This window comes from Pseudorca crassidens, chromosome X, assembly GCF_039906515.1.
Source record: "Pseudorca crassidens isolate mPseCra1 chromosome X, mPseCra1.hap1, whole genome shotgun sequence".
Lineage (NCBI taxonomy): Eukaryota > Metazoa > Chordata > Mammalia > Artiodactyla > Delphinidae > Pseudorca > Pseudorca crassidens.
Genome location: NC_090317.1, coordinates 71,083,004 through 71,101,340, shown reverse-complemented (window position 1 = coordinate 71,101,340; position 18,337 = coordinate 71,083,004). Strand labels below are relative to the sequence as shown.

Sequence of the window (18,337 nt, the reverse complement as noted above, 5' to 3'; positions counted from 1 at the left end):
ATTTCATTTCACATGTAGCACATTCTCAACAAGTTAAACCGTTTCTAATCTTGTGTAATTAGATAGGTCTCGCTACATCCCTCAGTTGAAGGATTTTATAGGCTGCCTTGTTCTGTCTCCTTTTTGTGACAGCTTCTTTGGGGCTGGAAACTAACATTTGCTAACATTTCTTCCCTTCTGGCACCTGTCAGCTGGATGGGCTCTGGGAAAAGGAGGATGGGGAGGGAAGGAATGCAACCTTCCTCCCCCCCCCCCACACCACTGCCCTGGTATTAGAGCCATCTTTGTCTCTACATAGGGATTACTCTGTTCTGGAAAGTGCTGTTAAGTACACACTCAAAATAAACAATGGGCAGATGGGTGAATGGAATGATAAAGTTCTTGTTTTTTAATTTAATTTTATTACAAATTTCAAGTTCCTTTGTTTACTAAATATAGAGTCTGGGTGAGGTTCTAGCCAGAGATGGAAGTCCTTTAATACAGTCCAAGGAGTCACCAGTCCATGAAGTGGATGGGCCTTGGCTCTTTGATCTTACCATCTGGTCACTGTGGGCAGAGCCTCCCACTGGAGACAGCGACCACGGCACGACTGCCTTCTCTCCACCTCAAAGCAAAGTTGTGAGGAGTCATCAGATATTTGACATTGGAATCAAAGGCTATATGAACACCAGGGCTTTTACTTCAATGCAGGAGTAATAATAGCATCTTGAAATTGAGAGTTTTTCCTTCAAGAAGCTTTAAAGCTATCTCCCCACCAAAAGCTTTCTTAGGGTCATTCCTTGACCATTCTATGACGTCTTTGTGAGGTTGCTGGCTGGCAAATGCTCTCCATGTGTAGACTAGGAAATCCAGAATTAAGGCCTATTTATGCTTCTATGCCTTGGGACTTGTGCATGATTGATTATATGCAGGGCCTGACCTCTCACCACAAAATTCTGGGGTTTTTGTCCAATAATGAGAAAAGACAACTGAAGGAGTGCAGTATACAAGAGAATGGGTGAGTGACAGGGCCACCTGACGTCCCCTGGTACTTTACAGTTTATAAATCGCTTTCAGAGTGGTCCTTTCATGGAGAGGCAGTGTACACTCCTATTTCACCAAAGCAACTGGACTGCAGAAATAAGAGCCAGGGTGCTGGCACAGTCCTGGAGGCCCTAGATTTCTCACGCTGGGGGTGGGGCAGTGTGTGGGTAAGCACTTTGCCTTCCAGGAATAGTACTGCTCTGAGACTCCTCTGTAGACTGACTGGAACGGAGATTAAGCCCAGGGTTCTCTTTGCATTCCATTTAGCAGTTTGCTCATGCTTTTACTACAGATCAGCCTCAAGAATTCTTCTGCCAGCTGAGAATCTGAAATGTTGCCTTGGCTGTAAAACAGTATCTTATTTATTCACATAAATCCCCTCCCCCTCTTGTCCATGATTATTTTCACCCTAAAATGGAAAGAGGGGCAAATTATGTGAGCGTTTGGGTGCTGGACTGCAGCCACCCTTGGCAATCTTCGTTAATCTTTGAGATTCTCACCAGCATTGACTAAAGAACAGTGACTCACCCAGAGTAACACATAATCTCTCTTTCCTTTAGAAAAGCAGTTCCTCAAAAGTGCTGCTAAGAAAAACAAAACAAAAAAACTACAGTTCAAGGGAAAGAAAAAAGCGCTAAGAGCAAAAGATGGCTTTAAACAAGCCTAGAAGATTTTGAAGGAGGGGAAGGTGATTATCTACAAGGGATGGAAAAGTGGCTTGTACATTTTCAATTTCCTTTTCAGTTCCAAGTTTGAGACCTAAACATCTTTTGTCTAGGGGAAGTTATGACAGGAGGACGTTAGGTCCCCTTAGCCCCAGCTCACTACTTGAAACTTCCCAGTAGCTCGGGGAGGCTTGCTGCTCAGCAGCCCTGGCCAGAGGGGTGGAAGGGAGACAAACAGCAGGAAGGAATAAAAGTAAGAAGCAGCTGGCACAAATGCGGCCGAGCCCTCCCCTCATTCTAGCCAGTTGTATAGACAGCTGTCTCTTTAATTTAACCCTTAGTCCAACCTCCAAATGACAAAGCTCATTTTACTCATACAAGTCTCTTCTGGTAGAGATGGTGGTTGGTTTAAAACGAGGAAAAACGTAGAGTTAAGGGAGGTTAAGTGGGGAAAACTTGATAAAGACAAAGACGGGAGTTTTTTCCCCCCTCAAAACATGCATGTGGGGAAGAACGCCAAAGGAAGGCTGTGAACGAAGAGACAGAAACCTCTGTTGTCAAAGGCAGTCTGGAGGAGGGAGGACAGGCTTGCACAGGCTTGGGGACAGTTTTGCTTCTACTTCTATTTATATTCTCAAGGCTAATTGTGTAAATGGGAGTTTCTTACTCCAGAATGGCCATTTGTAGCTGCACGTGGGTTTGTTTTTCCACACTATCAGACAGGCAACTCAGCACTACTGTCAGCAGCTCTGATCAATAGAGAGAAGCTTAATTATTCACCAATCTGGAGACTAGGAGTGTAAATGTGCAAACGTTTTCCCCTCAAGTGGCCTTAGAATTGGAATCCTTGGGTGTTCGGGCTGGAAGCAACTTTATAAAGGATGTTCCAGTTAAACCCCGAAGAAGACTGGGGAGGAATTGGAGCCTGGAGAAGGGAAGTGAATTGCCCAGGGTCACACGAGCCATTGAAAGCAGCCTGACCTCTCTCTACTGGCTCCATGTTTCCTGTCTGCTCTCCCACCCCCACCTTCAGAGACCCTCAAATGTATCTGCCTTGGCAAAGTCTGTGTGTTTTCCTCCTGGCTGTTTCAATTGCTATCCCATGACAATGTTGGCAGGCCCGGTGACTGAGCACAGCCTTAATTATGAGAGAGGGAGTGCTTATTCCTGTACTCCTGACCCAGCTGGGAAAGGGCCATCCTGCCATTTGCAGCCTACCTTTGGTTCCAAGGCCCGCAGGACGAGGAGACCGGGGAGCACTGTGCCCCCAAAGGCAACACTGCTGCTGTGAACAGAGGCAACTGCTTAAAAGAGTTTTTTTCTCTTCTGCAGCTTGTAGCCTGAAAGTTTCAGAAGGAGCGGGAGAATCCCCTCCTTCTCCAGCCTTCATTTAAAGAAATGATGCAATTGATATATACACAAAATGCTTAATATATGTAAATCATATTTGTATGTAATTTCTACCTGAAATATACTTAATATATAAATCATGAAGCATAATAATAGAATCAACACCTGTGAGCCCACCATCTGCCTTAACAGAACATTACCAGCGCCACTGCGGCTCCCTGCAGGCTCCTCTGCAGCCCATCACCCTGCCTTTCTCCCAGAGGTACCCACGGTCATGAACTTAAGTCACTCCCTTGCATTTCTTCATCGTCTTCCTACATATACGGGTATCCCTAAGCAACAAACTCTTTAGTTTTGCTTGCTTTCAAACTGTAAATATTGGTATCATGCTAAATTTTTTTGCAATTTGTTTTTGCTCAGAATCGTGCCTGAGAACCTCTCCCATGGTTATCTGCAGTGGTGTTTTATTCCTTTTCATTGCTGCCTAGTATTTCACCGTTAAGTCTACTACAAGAGAGACACACTACTGTTGATGAACATCTGTTGTTTCTAGTTTTTTTTTTTTCCTATTCTAAACATTGCTATAAACTTTCTTTACAGTACACTTGCCCAAGTTTCTCTAAGGTCTGTTTCTAGGAGTGGAATCAGTCAGTTGTAAAGTACACACATGTTAAAATTTGTTAGATAATGCCAAATTGTTTCCCGAAGAGGTCTTTCAATACACACTCCCACCAGAAGTGTAAGTGTTCCACATCCTCACTAACGGCTCCACATCCTCATTAACACTTAGGATTATTTAACTTACATCATTTTTTGCAATCTGGTGGATCAAAATGGAATTTCATGATGTTCTTTTTTGGTCATTCCTTTTTTTTTTTTTATTGAAGTATAGTTGACTTACAATGTTGTGTTAATTCCTTGTGGTTTTATTTTGCATTTCCCTGATTACTAATGAGGTTGAGCACCTTTTCATGTCTCTTGGCATTCAGATATCCTCCTCTGTGAAAGGCTTGTTTATATCTTTTGCTCATTTTTCTTCCAGATTTTCTTTCTTATGTATTGGTATATGAAATTTGTATATTTCAAATACTAAGACATTGTCAGTTATATGAGCACTAAATATGGTGTTCCACGTTGTGCCTTTTCACTTTCTGGGGTTTTTTGGTGAAAAGAGGCACTTCATTTTAATGTCACTGAATTTATTACTTTCTCCCTTTATGGTTGGTGCTTTTTGTATTTCTTTAAAGAAATTCTCCCCTATCCCAATATCACAGAAAATTTCTCCTATCATGTTTCGTTGTGACCAAGAGTTTACTGGCATTTGGGGCAGGGCACTTATTCTTTATGTGGGGCTGGCTCTTACATTGCAGGACACTTTAGCATCCCTGGACCCTGGGTACCAAATGCCTTTAGCACTATTCCTGTCATTATAACAATCCCAAACACTCCCATACATTTTCAAATGTTCCCTGGGTGGAGGTACTACCAGTTGAGAACCTCTGAATTATATTTTCTTCTAAAAGTTTAAAGTATTTAGTATACCCAGAATTGATTTTTGTGTTTGATGTGAGATGGGAATCTAATTTTATTACTTCTTTATGGCTAACCAATTTTCCCAACACTAGTTATTATAGAATTAATCATTTCCCCCACTGATCTGCAATGCTACCTGTCATACATCAAATTTTCAAACAGGTATAAGTCTATTTTTGAGTTTTTTATTCTGTTCCATTGGCCTATTTGTCAAACCTCTTTACTTACACTCTTAAGTACTATAGCTGTATGATAAATCTTAATATCTGAGAGAGTAAGTTTTTCTACCTTGTTCTGCAAGAATGCCTTGGCTTTTCTTTGCACTCCCATATAAATTGTAGAACCAACTTGTCACATTCCATGAAAAACCCTATTGGGATTTTGATTGGAATTATACTATGATTGACTCAGGGAAAAGGATATCTTTACAATATTGATTAGCCCTACCTGTACAGAACATGGCTCTCTATTTCAATATAGTTTTATAATTTTCTCCATAGAGGATCTCTGACACATCCTTTGTTAGATTTTCTACATAGATACCTTATATTTTTATTGCTACAGTATCTTTTTAAAAATTGCAGTTTTGATTCTTGTTGTTGGTTTATAGAAATGACTTATCTCCTTATATTCTCTCTTAAATGTATTCCAATCAGACTTTTTCACTTAGTTACATCAAAATTGTTCCTGGCAAAGTCACCCATGACTACACAGCTACTAAGTCCAATTGTCACATCTCAGTCCTCATCTCATTTGATTTCTCAGCAGCATATGACATAGTTGGTCACTCCCTCCTCCTCAAAACACTTCTTCACTTGGCTTCCAGGACAGCACACACTTTTGATTTTCCTCTTACCTCACTGGTTATTCCCTCTCAGTCTTCTTTGCTGGTTCTTCCTCATTTCCCCAACATTTTAATGTTGGACTGTTCCAGGGGCCAGTCCTTAGACCTCTTCTCTTCACTAGCTATCCACACTCCCTTGGTGATCACATCCATTCTCATGGTTTTAAATTCTATCCATATGCTAACACCCTATTTTGCAATGCTAGTTCAACTCACTCTCTGGAGCTATCATGCGTGTGTGTGTGTGCGTGTGTGTGTGTGTGTGTGTGTGTGTGTGTAAGGAAGGAATATATATATTCCTTCCTCCTGCTTGACATCTCCAACTCAACATGTCCAAACTGAACTCTTATTACCCGAAACTGAGCTTCCCACAGTCTCTCTCTCAGTTGCTCACTCCATCATTCCAGTTGCTCAGAGCAAAATCTTTGAGCCCTTGCTTTCTCTCACAGCACTCACAATATGTCAGAAAATCCTCCTCTACCTTCAAAATATATACAGATTCTTATCACTCCGCACAATCTACACTGATACCACACTAGTTCAAACCACCATTATCTCTTTAAGAAACAGCTTTATTGAGATGTAATCTACATACCACACAATTTAACTATTCATAGTATATAATTCAATATATTTTAGTGTATTCATGAGTGGTGTGACCATCACTACAATCTACTTTTATAATATTTTTGTTCCCCCTAAAAGAAAACAGTACTCATTAGCAGTCATTCTCCATCCCCTCACTTCATGTTGCCCTAGGCAACCACTAATCTACTTTTTGTCTCTATACATTTGACTATTCTGGACATTTCATATGAATGGAATCATAGAATTTGTGGTCTTCAGGTACTTCATTCCTCTTTATTGACAAATAATATTCCATTGTATGACTATACAACATTTTACTTATATATTGATCAGTTGATGGACATCTGGGTTGTCTCTACTTTTTGGGCCAATATGAACAATGCTATGAACATTTGTGTCCAAGTTTTTGTGTGGACATATGTTTTCATTGAGTGTACAGGAGTGGAATTGCTGAGTCATAATGTAACTCTATGTTTCAGCTTTTGAAGAACTACCAGCCTGTCTTCCAAAACAGCTGTACCATTTTACATTCCCACTAGTAGGTAGTGTGTGAGGGTTCCATTTCTCCACATCTTGTTACCACTTATTGTTATCTGCCATTTTGATTCTAGCCATCCTAGTGAGTGGGAAATTGTTATCTCATTGTGTTTTTGATTTACATTTCCATGACGACTAATATTGTTGGACATCTTTTCACGTCCTTGTTGGTTATTTGTATATCTTCTTTGGAGAAATGTTTATTCAGATCCTCTGCCTATTTTTAAATTGTTATTTGTCTTTATTATTGAGTTGTAAGAGTTCTTTATATATTCTAGATACAAGTCCCATATCAGATATATGATTTGCAAATATTTTCTCTACTTCTATGAGCTCTCTTTCCACTTACTTGAAGATATTGCTAGTAACAGAAAGGAATTTCAATGAATTCCAATGTATGTATTTAATTTTGATGAAGTCCAATTTATCTATTTTTTTCCTTTTGTTGCTTACGTTCTTGGTGTTGTACCTAAGGAACCATTGCCTAATACAAGGTCATGAAGATTTACACCAACGTTTTCTATGAGTTTTATAGTTTCAGCACTACATTTACATCTTTGATGTGTTTTAAGTTTTTTATACATGTTGTTAGGTAGAGGCCCAACTTCATTCTTTTGCATGTAGACAACCATTTCTGAAAAGACTATTCTTTCCCCCACTGAATTTTCTTGGCACCCTTGCCAAAAATCAATTGACCATAAATATGAGGGTTTATTTCTGGACTCTCAATTCTATTCCATTGATCTATATCTCTACCCTTATGTCAATACCACACTGTTTTGATTAGTTTCGCTTTGTAAAAAGTTTTGAAATCTGAAGTAATTATGACCTCATAAAATTGTTAGGAAATGTTCCCTTATTTTCTATTTTTTGGAAGAGTTTGGAAGGATTGCTTTTGATTCTTCTTTAAACATTTGGTAGAATTTACCAGTGAAGCCATCTGGTCCTGGACCTCTCTTTGGTGGGAAGTTTTTGATTACTAATCCAATCTGTTTAATTGATACAGGTCTATGCAGATTTTCTATTTCTTCTTGAATCTTAAGTTTTGGCAGTTTGTACCTTTATAGGAATTTTCCTATTTCATCTACATTATATAATTTGCTGGCATAAAATTATTCATAGTATTCCTCTTATAACCCTTTTTTTTAACATAGTTACAACATTTTTTTCCTGCAGTGAGGACTTTTAAGACCTACTTTCTTAGCAACTTTCAAATATGCAATACAGTGTTATTAATTATAGTCATCATGCTATACTTTACAGCCTCATGACTTATTTTATAACTGGAAATTTGTACTTTTTCACTCTCCTCACCCATTTCATCTATGCCAATCCCCCAGCCCCCTCCTCTGGCAAGCAGCAATTTGTTCTCTGTATCTATGAGCTTGGTTATTTTTTGTTTGTTTTTGTTTTTTAGATTCCACATATGAGATCATGTGATATTTGTCTTTCTATGACTTATTTCACTTAGCACAATGCCCTCCAGGCCCGTCCAGGGTGTCACAAATGGCAAGATTTCCTGCTCTTTATGGTGGAATAGTACTCCATTGTATACACAGTCAGCCCTCTGTATCACTGGGTTCCACATCCACAGATTCAACCAACCATGGCTCAAAAATATTAGAAATATTTTTATTCCATAAAGTTCCAAAAAGCAAAACTTGAATTTGCTGCATGCTAGCAACTATTTACATAGCATTGACACTGTATTAGGTATTACAAGTAATCTAAAAATGATTTAAAGTATACAGGAGGATGTGCATAGGTTATATGCAAATATTATGCCTTTTTATATAAGGGATTTGAGCATTCGTGGATTTTTGTACCTGTGGGGTATCCTGGAACCAATCCCCTAAGGAGACTGAGGGATGACTGTATATACCACATCTTCATCCACTGATGAACATTTGGGTTGTTTCTATATCTTGGCTATTGTAAATAATGCTGCAGTGAACATGGGGGTGTATATATCTTTCTGAATTAGTGTTTTCATTTTTTTTGGTAAATACCCAGAAGTGGAATTGTTGGATCATATGGTAGCTCTATTTTTAATTTCTTGAGGAATCTCCATAATGGCTTTCCATAATGGCTGCACCAATTTACAATCCAACCAACAGTGTATAAGTGTTCCCCTTTCTCTACATCCTCTCCAACATTAGTCGTTTTAGTAATAGCCATTCTAACAGGTGTGAGGTGTTATCTCATTGTGGTTTTGATTTGCATTTCCCTGATGATTAGTGATGTTGGGCAACTTTTCATGTATCTGTTGGCCATCTGTATGTCTTCTTTGAAAAAATGTCTGTTCAGATCCTCTGCCCATTTTTAAATTGGATTTTATTTTTTTGCTATTGAGTTGTAGTATAATCCTTTTTATTTCTGTAAAATTGGTAGTAATGCTTCCACTTTCATTTCTGATTTAAGTTATTTGAGTCTTACTTCTTTTTTCTTAGTCATTTTAGCTAAAAGCTTGTCAATTTTGTTGACATTTTCAAAAAACAAGTTTTGGTTTCATTGATTTTCTATTTTTTCTTTTTCATGTATTCCCTCTCTAATCTTTGTTATTTCCTTCCTTATCCTTGCTCTGGATTTAGTTAGCTCTTCTTTCTCAGATTTCATAAGATGAAAGGTTGGGTATTGAGTTGAGATCTTTCTTTTTAACATAGGTGTTTATAGCCACAAATTTCCCTCTGAGCACTGCTTTAGCTACATCTCATACATTTTGGTATGTTGTTTCTTCATTTTCCTTCATCACAAATTATTTTCTGTTTTCCTTCGTGGTTTTTTTTTAAATATAAAATTTTTCTTTTGGCTGCGTTGGGTCTTCATTGCTGTGCATGGGCTTCCTCTAGTTGCGGGAGCGGGGGCTACTCTTCGATGTAGTGCGCGGGCTTCTCATTGCGGTGGCTTCTCTTGCTGCAGAGCACAGGCTCTAGGCACATGGGCTTCAGTAGTTGTGGTGCGCAGGCTCAGTAGTTGTGGCTCATGGGCTCTAGAGTACAGGCTCAGTAGTTGTGGTGCACGGGCTTAGTTGCTCTGCAGCATGTGGGATCTTCCTGGACCAGGGATTGAACCTGTGTCCCCTGAATTGGCACATGGATTCTCAACCACTGCGCCACCAGGGAAGTCCCTCCCTTGTGGTTTTTTCTATGACCCACTGGTCATTTTAGGAATGTGCTTTTTAATTTCCACATATTTGTGAATTTCTCAAATTTCCCTGTTATTGATTTCTACTTTCATCTCATTGTGGTCAGAAAACATACTTTGTATGATTTCACTCCTTCTACGCTCTATGGCCTAGCCTATGGTCTATTCTGGAGACTGTTCCATGTGCATTTGAGAAGAATGTTTATCCTGTTGTTTTCCAGTGTAGTGTTTCATAGATCTATGTCAGGTCTAGTTTAGGTCAAGTCTTCTATTCCCTTGATCTTCTGCCTAGTTGTTCTATCCATTATGGAAAGTGGGCATTGAATTCTCAAACTATTATTGTTTGTCTATTTCTCTCTTCCACTCTGTCCAGTCTGTCAATTATTGTTTCATGTATTTTGGGACTCTGTTGTTAGGTACATATACGTTTATAATTGTATCTTCCTGATGGATTGACCCTTCTATCATTATGAAATGTCCCTATTCATCTCTAGTAAATTTTTTTTGTTATAAAGTCTCTGTTTTTTTTCCTTTTTTTTTTTTTTTGGCCACATCGTGTGGCATGTGGGATCTTAGTTCCTTGACCAGGGATTGAACCCATGCCCCCTGCAGTGGAAGCATGGAGTCCTAACCACTGGACAGCCAGGGAATTCCCTATAAAGTCTATATTTTGATATTAGTTTAGCCACTCCAGCTTTTTAGGGTTGTTGTTTGCATGGAATATCATTTTTGATCCTTTTACTTTCAACCTATTTGTGCCTTTGGATGAAAAGTGTGCCTCCTGTAGACAGCATATTGTTGGACCTTGTCTTTTTTTAAAATCCAGTCTGATAATATCTTTCTTTTGATTGGATTGTTTAATTCAGTCACATTTATTGTTATTATTTATATGCTTGGATTTACATCACCATTTTGGTTTTTGTTTTCTATATGTCACATGTCTATATTTGTTATCTTACTTAGTATTAGGTGGATATTTTCTCATGTAACATTTTAATTCCTTTAATGAATTTTAAAATTATTTATTTTTGAGTTATTTTCATTGTGGTTTTTCTAGGGCTTATAATATACATCTTATTAGAATCTACTTCAGATTTATACTGACTTAGTTCTAGTGAAATACAGACATTTTATATAGCTTCATTGCCTCCCCCTTTTTGATATTATTGTCATACATACATATATATTTATATATGTAATAAATCCAACAATATATGGCTGTAATTATTACTTTATATAATTTTATGTCTTTTAAAACGGCTGAGAGGAGTTCCCTGATGGCCTAGTGGTTAGGATTTGGCCCTTATACTGCAGAGGTCCAGATTTGATCCCTGGTCAGGGAACCATCCCTCATGCTTCACAGTGCAGCCAAAATACAATAAATAAATAAACGAATAAATAAATAAATAAAGACTGAGAATAAATATATATTTATAGTGTTCACTAACATTCTTACTCTTCTGGTTCTTTCCATTTCTTTCTGTGGATTGGAATTACCATTATTGTCATTTCCTTATTTCAGTACAGCTTTCTTCCCATTCCCTTCTGTTGTGCTGTTATTGTCAAATATGTTATGTTTCTATATATTATAGTCCCAATAATACAATCATATTCATATTGCTTTATGTAATTGATTTTTAAATCAGTCAAGAGGGGAAAGGGGAAGAAATATGCAATTACACTGCCTTTTCTAATTACCCACATAATTACCTTCATAAGCATTCCTTGTTTTTCATGTGCATTCAAATTATTGTCTGACATCACGTGCTTCCAGCCTGAAGAACCTCACTTAGTATTTCTTTTAAGAAAGGTATCTGGGCTTCCCTGGTGGCGCAGTGGTTGAGAATCTGCCTGCCAATGCAGGGGACACGGGTTCGAGCCCTGGTCTGGGAAGATCCTACATGCCATGGAGCAACTGGGACCGTGAGCCACAACTACTGAGCCCGCACATCTGGAGCCTGTGCTCCTCAACAAGAGAAGCCGCGATAGTGAGAGGCCCGTGCACAGCGATGAAGAGTGGCTCCCGCTTGCCACAACTAGAGAAAGCCCTCGCACAGAAACAAAGACCCAACACAGCCAAAATAATAAAAATATACATAAAAAAAGGTACCCTATTCCCGTCTTACCCCTAGGTTCTTCATGACCTTTTTTTTCCCTTAGATTCCATATATATGTGTTAGCATACAGTATTTGTTCTTCTCTTTCTGACTTACTTCACTCTGTATGACAGGCTCTAGGTCCATCCACCTCACTAGAGAATGGACTTGAGGATATGGGGAGGGGGAAGGGTAAGCTGTGACAAAGTGAGAGTGGCATGGACATATATACACTACCAAACGTAAGGTAGATAGCTAGTGGGAAGCAGCCGCATGGCACAGGGAGATGAGCTCGGTGCTTTATGACCACCTAGAGGGGTGGGATAGGGAGGGTGGGAGGGAGGGAGATGCAAGAGGGAAGACATATGGGAACATATGTCTATGTATAACTGATTCACTTTGTTATAAAGCAGAAACTAACACACCATTGTAAAGCAATTATACTCCAAAATAATAAATAAATAATACACTAAGTCAAAAAAAGAGAAAGGTATCCTAGCAATGAATTCTCTGGGTTTTTTTTTCCATCTGCGAATGTCTTTAATTCACCTTCATTTTTGCCAGATATATGATTCTTGGTGTTTTTTTTTTAACTGTCAGTAGTCTGACTATATCATCCTTCTTGACTCCATTGCTTCTGATGGGAAGTCAGCTGTTAATCTTATGGGGGTTCCCCTGTATGTGATGTGTTTTTTTTCTCTTCCTGCTTTCAAGATTTTCTTTTTGTTTTTCAACATTTTACTATGATGATACTGGGTATGATCTCTTTGGGTTTACTTAGAATTAATTGAGTTTCTTGGGTGTGTAAAGTTTTTTTAATCAAATTTGAGAAATTTTGGAATTCCCTGGTGGTCCAGTGTTTAGGACTCTGTGGTTTCACTGCTGGGGCCCAGGTTTGATCCTTGGTCAGGGAACTAAGATCCTGTGAGCCATGCAGGCAGTGTGGCCAAAATAAGGAAAAAAAAAAAAGGAGAAAATAAGAAATTTGAAGAGTTTTCAGCAATCTTTTTGAATATCTTTTTCTGTCCTTTTAATGCTCTCCTCTCTTTTTAGTACTCCAATTATTCATATATTGATGCACTTATTTATATCCCACATTTCGCTGAGGCTCTGTTCATCTTCAGTTTTCCTCTCTGTTCTTTAGATTGCATAATATCTATTGTTATATCCTCAAGTGGACTGATTCTTTCTTCTGCCAACTCAAATCTACTGTAGAGCCCCTTCTAGCAAATTTTTCATTTGTTTCTATACTTTTCAACTCCAGAATACACATTTGGTTCTTTTTTATAATTTCCATTTCTTTCCTTTTTTAAAAAAATAAATTTATTTATTTTATTTTTGGCTGCATTGGGTCTTTGTTACTGTGTGTGGGCTTTCTCTAGCTGCAGTGAGCAGGGGCCACTCTTTGTTGTGGTGCATGGGCTTCTCATTGTGGTGGCTTTTCTTGTTGCAGAGCACAGGCTCTAGGTGCACAGGCTTCAGTAGTTGTGGCTCATGGGTTCTACAGCACAGGGTCAGTAGTTGTGGCGCATGGGCTTAGTTGCTCCGTGGCACGTGGGATCTTCCTGGACCAGGGCTTGAACCCGTGTCCCCTGCATTGGCAGGCAGATTCTTAACCACTGTGCCACCAGGGAAGCCCTAATTTCGATTTCTTTATTGATAATTTATATTTATTGAGACATTGCCATCACACATTCCTTTACTTCTTTTAAGCAACCTTTAGTTCTTTGAGCATACTTATAACAATCGTTTTGAAATCTCTGTCTGCTACATCCTCCACTTGAGCCTCTTTAAAGAGAGTATTTTTATTGCTTTTCTTTTCTTTTTTTTTCCTTCTGGGTATGGGTCATATTTTCCTGTTTTTTGGAGGAGGGGCAGGAAAAAATTACTTTTCTCATAATTTTTTTGTTGAAATCTGAACATTGTAGACAATATATGGTAGGAACTATGGGATACTGATTCCCCACCCCACCCCAGGCTGGTGGCTTTTAATTTCTTGGTTATTTGTTTGATACCTTGAATGAAAATTGTAAAGTTTATCCTCTCTATAGTATAAAGCTTGATGTCCCTGCTCTGATTTTTTCCCCTTGTTTTAAATTTTTTGCTTGACTACCTAGGGGTTACTCCTGGGTTGGCACAAGCCATTTATTGTCAAGGTTGTGCTTAAGCCTCCCAAGTCAGTTAGATTTTTAACCTTTATTGTTGGATATCTTTGTGGTTTGGAGGCTACTATCACAGTTCAGGGTTTATATTGGGTTGGCCAAAAAGTTTTGCCCAGGTTAGAGTGGGAGCTGGGTGGAGGAAAAGAGATCTGGTTTTCTTGACCATGCCTGCTTGGACTTGAGTTTCTGCAACATGGAGCTGGGAGAGATGAAAAATTCCAGCAGCCTGCCCTTCCCTTGGTGAGATCATAACCCCAGACTGGGTACTGCAGGGGGAAGGAACCTCCATCCTCTTGGCTGCATCTGCCCAGAGTAGTGAGTTTGGGGTAGAGATTCTGCAAAGCAGAGGTGGGGTGGGGGGAGTTGTGATAAGGGAGTGAGTCATGGCTCAAATGCCATAGACTCTTGCTATTCTTGGCTTTGGTGATCTTCTCTACTTTGTTTTATATTTTAATAATTTTTGCTTTTGTGTCTATTATTTCCTTCCTTCTGCTTTCTTTGGATTTATTCTATTGTTTATTATCTAACTTCTTAAGTTGAATGCTTAGCTCATTAACTTTCAGCCTTTCTTCCTTTTTTTTTTTGGTCGCACTGAACAGCTTGTGGGATCTCAGTTCCCTGACCAGGGATCGAACGTCGGCCATGGCAGTGAAAGCCTGGCCACCACAGAACTCCCTCTTCCTTTTTAATATACTCTCCTAAGGCTATAAACAGCCCTGTAACCACCACTTTAGTTGCAATATACAAGCTCATTTCTAAACATTTTCTAATTTCCATTAAGATTTCTTCTTTGACCTAAAGAGTTATTTAAAAGTGTTTTTAAATTTCCAAAACTGTATTTTAAGAAAAAGACTGTATATTTGGATTTATTTATATTGTCTTATTTTATTCCATGAGTTCCATTTTTGCTGTGTTTTTTCCTCTTTTGAATCAATTGATTTTTTCTTGTTCCACTTTTCCACTTCTATTACTTTGGAAGATATTCATTCTTTTTCTCTTCTTTTAGTGGCTATCTTTGAAATTCTAACATGCTTACTTAATTCAATAAAACCTAGAGTTAATTAACATATGTACCCTCTTCTTGAAGGGACCCCTAAAATGTTTTGACTCTAATCCTCAACAACATGAGTTGCTATTGTGAAGCCTTTAAATTCTGTGTTTTTTGTCTTCTTTTAATCCCACAAATTATAAATTACTAATATTACCCACGTTTAACTTTTGTTTTCTACTTAAAGTTCTTTTGTATATCTCGGAACTTCTTTTTTGGATAATTTTCCTTATTCAGTGACAAATGTTGGTGGTAAATGCTTTAAATTTTTTTTATATTAAAATGCCTTTATGTTGCCTTTATTCTCTGGAGACAGTTTCACAGTATATATAATTTTTTTGGCTCTTTTCAGTTTATTGCATGAAGGAGTTACACTAGTTCAAGTTAAAAGCAGACCCCAAATGGTTACATTATACAAGCTGTGAGGTTTTTAAACTTGTGACAAGGGACAGAAGGAAAATTTTGCTCATTGCAAGGAAATCCTCACGTAAGCTTCAGTGAGCCAGAAGCATTTAAAACCTATGAACCTTCAGCTGATTGTCCTTAGCCAGTCCAGTCTCTACGAGGAACTGGCATATGTTCTAGCTCTGGTCACCCTGTAGCTGAATTACTTCTCCATATTCTGGATGCTCAAGTACAGTACCATTGCAGGCAAATTTCTTCTTAAACGCCTTCACTAGTTTCTTTTTATCGTAATCATCAGTGATCCCTTGGACAGTAGTAAGGGTCTTCCTGCTGTTTCTCTGTTGAATTCTTATATGGATATAATCCTCAGTGCCAGCAGGAAGCAGATCATCACCCTTACTTGCATCAGCAAAGGGGTCGGAAGAGTGGAGGTTCTGGATAGCGGACATACGATATGATTCCTTTTCCTCGGTGGAAATGGCCTGCAGAAGGTGGCAGCTGGAAAAGGCGGGTGGGGGGGACAGAGCGTCAGGAAGCGAGGGGGCTCGAGGGGGAAGCTGCTGAGTCCTCAGTGGCGGCTCAGTGAGTGGGCCACAGTATATATAATTTTAAGATGAAAATTATTTTCTCGAAGCACTTTCAACATTATATTCTAATATGGCTTCCAATGTTGCTGTTGAGAAGTCACCTATTGGTCTAATTGTTCTTTTGTATGTGATCAGTCTTTTCCTTGTAGCTTGTTTTAAGATCTTATCTTTGTCTCTGGTGTTCTGCAGTTGACTGTGATGCATGTAGATATTAATTTCTTTTTATTTATCTTGCCTGGAATTTCTTAGTTTTCCCGAACCTGCAGATTTTTGTTTTTTCAAAATTCTGGAAACTTTCCAGCTATGGTTTATCTGAATGGTTCTCCCCCTTTTCTATTATTTCTTTGTAGAATTCTAAAGAGATTAATATTGGGCCTTTTTGCTTTATCCTCCATATCTCTTAAGCACTCATATTTTCCATCTCTTTGTACCTCTTTTTTGAATTTTGTGTGATTTTTTCAGATGTATTTTCCAGTTTCCTAATTTCTCATCAACTGATGCATAAAACTTCATCAAGGTTTTTAATAACAATTATTATATTTTTCATTTCTAGGTATTCTATTTAGTTCTTTTTCAAACCTAGCAGGTCATTTTTTTTTTAACATCTTTATTGGAGTATAATTGCTTTACAATGGTGTGTTAGTTTCTGCTTTATAACAAAGTGAATCAGTTATACATATACATATATCCCCATATCTCTTCCCTGTTGCATCTCCCTCCCTCCCACCCCTCTAGGTGGTCACAAAGCACCGAGCTGATCTCCCTGTGCTATGCGGTAGCAGGTCATTTTTGATAGTCTCTTGCTCTGTACTTTTTTATTTCCTTAAATGTATTTAACATATCTATTTAATATCCTGTATACGATAATGTAAATATCTAAAATCTTTGTGGGTCTAGTTATGTTTTACCTTTTTTTTTTTCCCTGTTGTCTGCTTCCTCCTGGAAGTTGGTTTTCTTGTGTAAATTGTGACTTTTGATTGTGAAGGACTTTGTTAGAACTCTCTGTGGGATTTCCATGTGGCCCGAGAGTAACAGTGTTCTCCCATGAAAGCTTTCAATTTGATTTTCCCTGGTGTTTGAGGCATCACAAACCTAGGTCCACTTTAAATTAAAAATCGTGGCCTGTGATTTTTTTGTGCCATTCACATAATATATATTCAATCTCCAAACCAGGTGTCATAAAATCTCAGGGAGGTATTTAAAAAAAAAATTCTACTCAAAGTTAAAACTTAGACAAAAAAATTTTCCTTACTGTCTGTCCCTTCCCCCAGCTGTAGGCCTCTGTTGTCCAATACTAACCACTTAGCCACATGTGGCTGTTAAATGTAAATTAGTGAAAATAAAATAAAATAAAATGAAAAATGTAGTTCATCCGTCCCACTAGCCACATTTCAAGTGCTCAATAACCACATGTGGCTACCGTATTGGTCAGTGCAGATATAGAACATTTCCATCATTGTGAAAGTTTTATTGGATAGTGCTGCTCTAGAACATTTGAATCTACACATGTCTCCAGGGTGTGTGGTGTCTTCAGAACTAGGTTACACCTTTGAACAAACCCTTGTCAATCTGTGTCTTAGTCTGTATGCTTTCTCCCTGAAGATGTGCAAGTCGTAATACCCAGAATCTGTGAATATGCTAACTTACATGGCCAAAGGGACTTTGCAGACATGATTAACAATCTTGAGATGGGGAGATTATCCTGGATTATATGGGTGAACTCAGTGTAATTACAAGGATCTTCATAAGGGAAACAGGAAAGCAGGAAATACACAGTCAGAGAGGTGATGTGGTGACAGAAGCAGAGGTTGGAGTGATGTACTTTGAAGATGGAGGAAGGAACCATGAACCAAGGCATGCAGGAGACCTCTAGAAGCTGGAAAAGGCAACGAAACAGATTCTCCCCTAGAACCTCCAGAAGGAATATAGTCCTGTGACCCATTTTAGACTTTTTTTTTTTTTTTTTGCGGTACGTGGGCCTCTCACTGCTGTGGCCTCTCCTGTTGCGGAGCACAGGCTCCGGACGCGCAGGCCCAGCGGCCATGGCTCACGGGCCTAGCCGCTCCACGGCATGTGGGATCTTCCCGGACAGGGGCATGAACCCGTGTCCCCCACATCGGCTGGCAGACTCTCAACCACTGCGCCACCAGGGAAGCCCCATTTTAGACTTTTAACCTCCAGAACTGTATGAGAATAAATTTGTGCTGTTTTAAGCTACTAAGTTCGTGGTAATTTGCTACAGTAGCAATAAGTCATACAAACTATGAAAGGAGCCAGTTAAGAAAGGCTTTATTTTAATATACCAGAAATGTGTGGCTGCCAAATGGCATTAAGTTATTCTTATATCTACTCATT

General features: G+C 38.7%; 1 protein-coding gene and 1 pseudogene across 6 annotated transcripts in view; both read right to left on the bottom strand.

The window, feature by feature from the left end:
• The window catches only part of HDAC8 (histone deacetylase 8), a 243,008-nt gene that overhangs the window by 70,653 nt on the left and 154,018 nt on the right, over positions 1-18,337 (bottom strand). The window contains exon 10 of one of the 6 annotated variants that reach the window (XM_067723758.1): positions 518-604. The exons of the other annotated variants lie outside the window; for them this stretch is intronic. Coding sequence (XP_067579859.1) covers positions 533-604 — 72 coding nt within the window. The 3' untranslated portion in view covers positions 518-532. Of the gene's footprint in view, positions 1-517; positions 605-18,337 lie in introns of those variants that run through there. 6 annotated transcript variants of the gene reach the window in all.
• LOC137216865 (eukaryotic translation initiation factor 1 pseudogene) lies at positions 15,324-15,961 on the bottom strand (annotated as a pseudogene).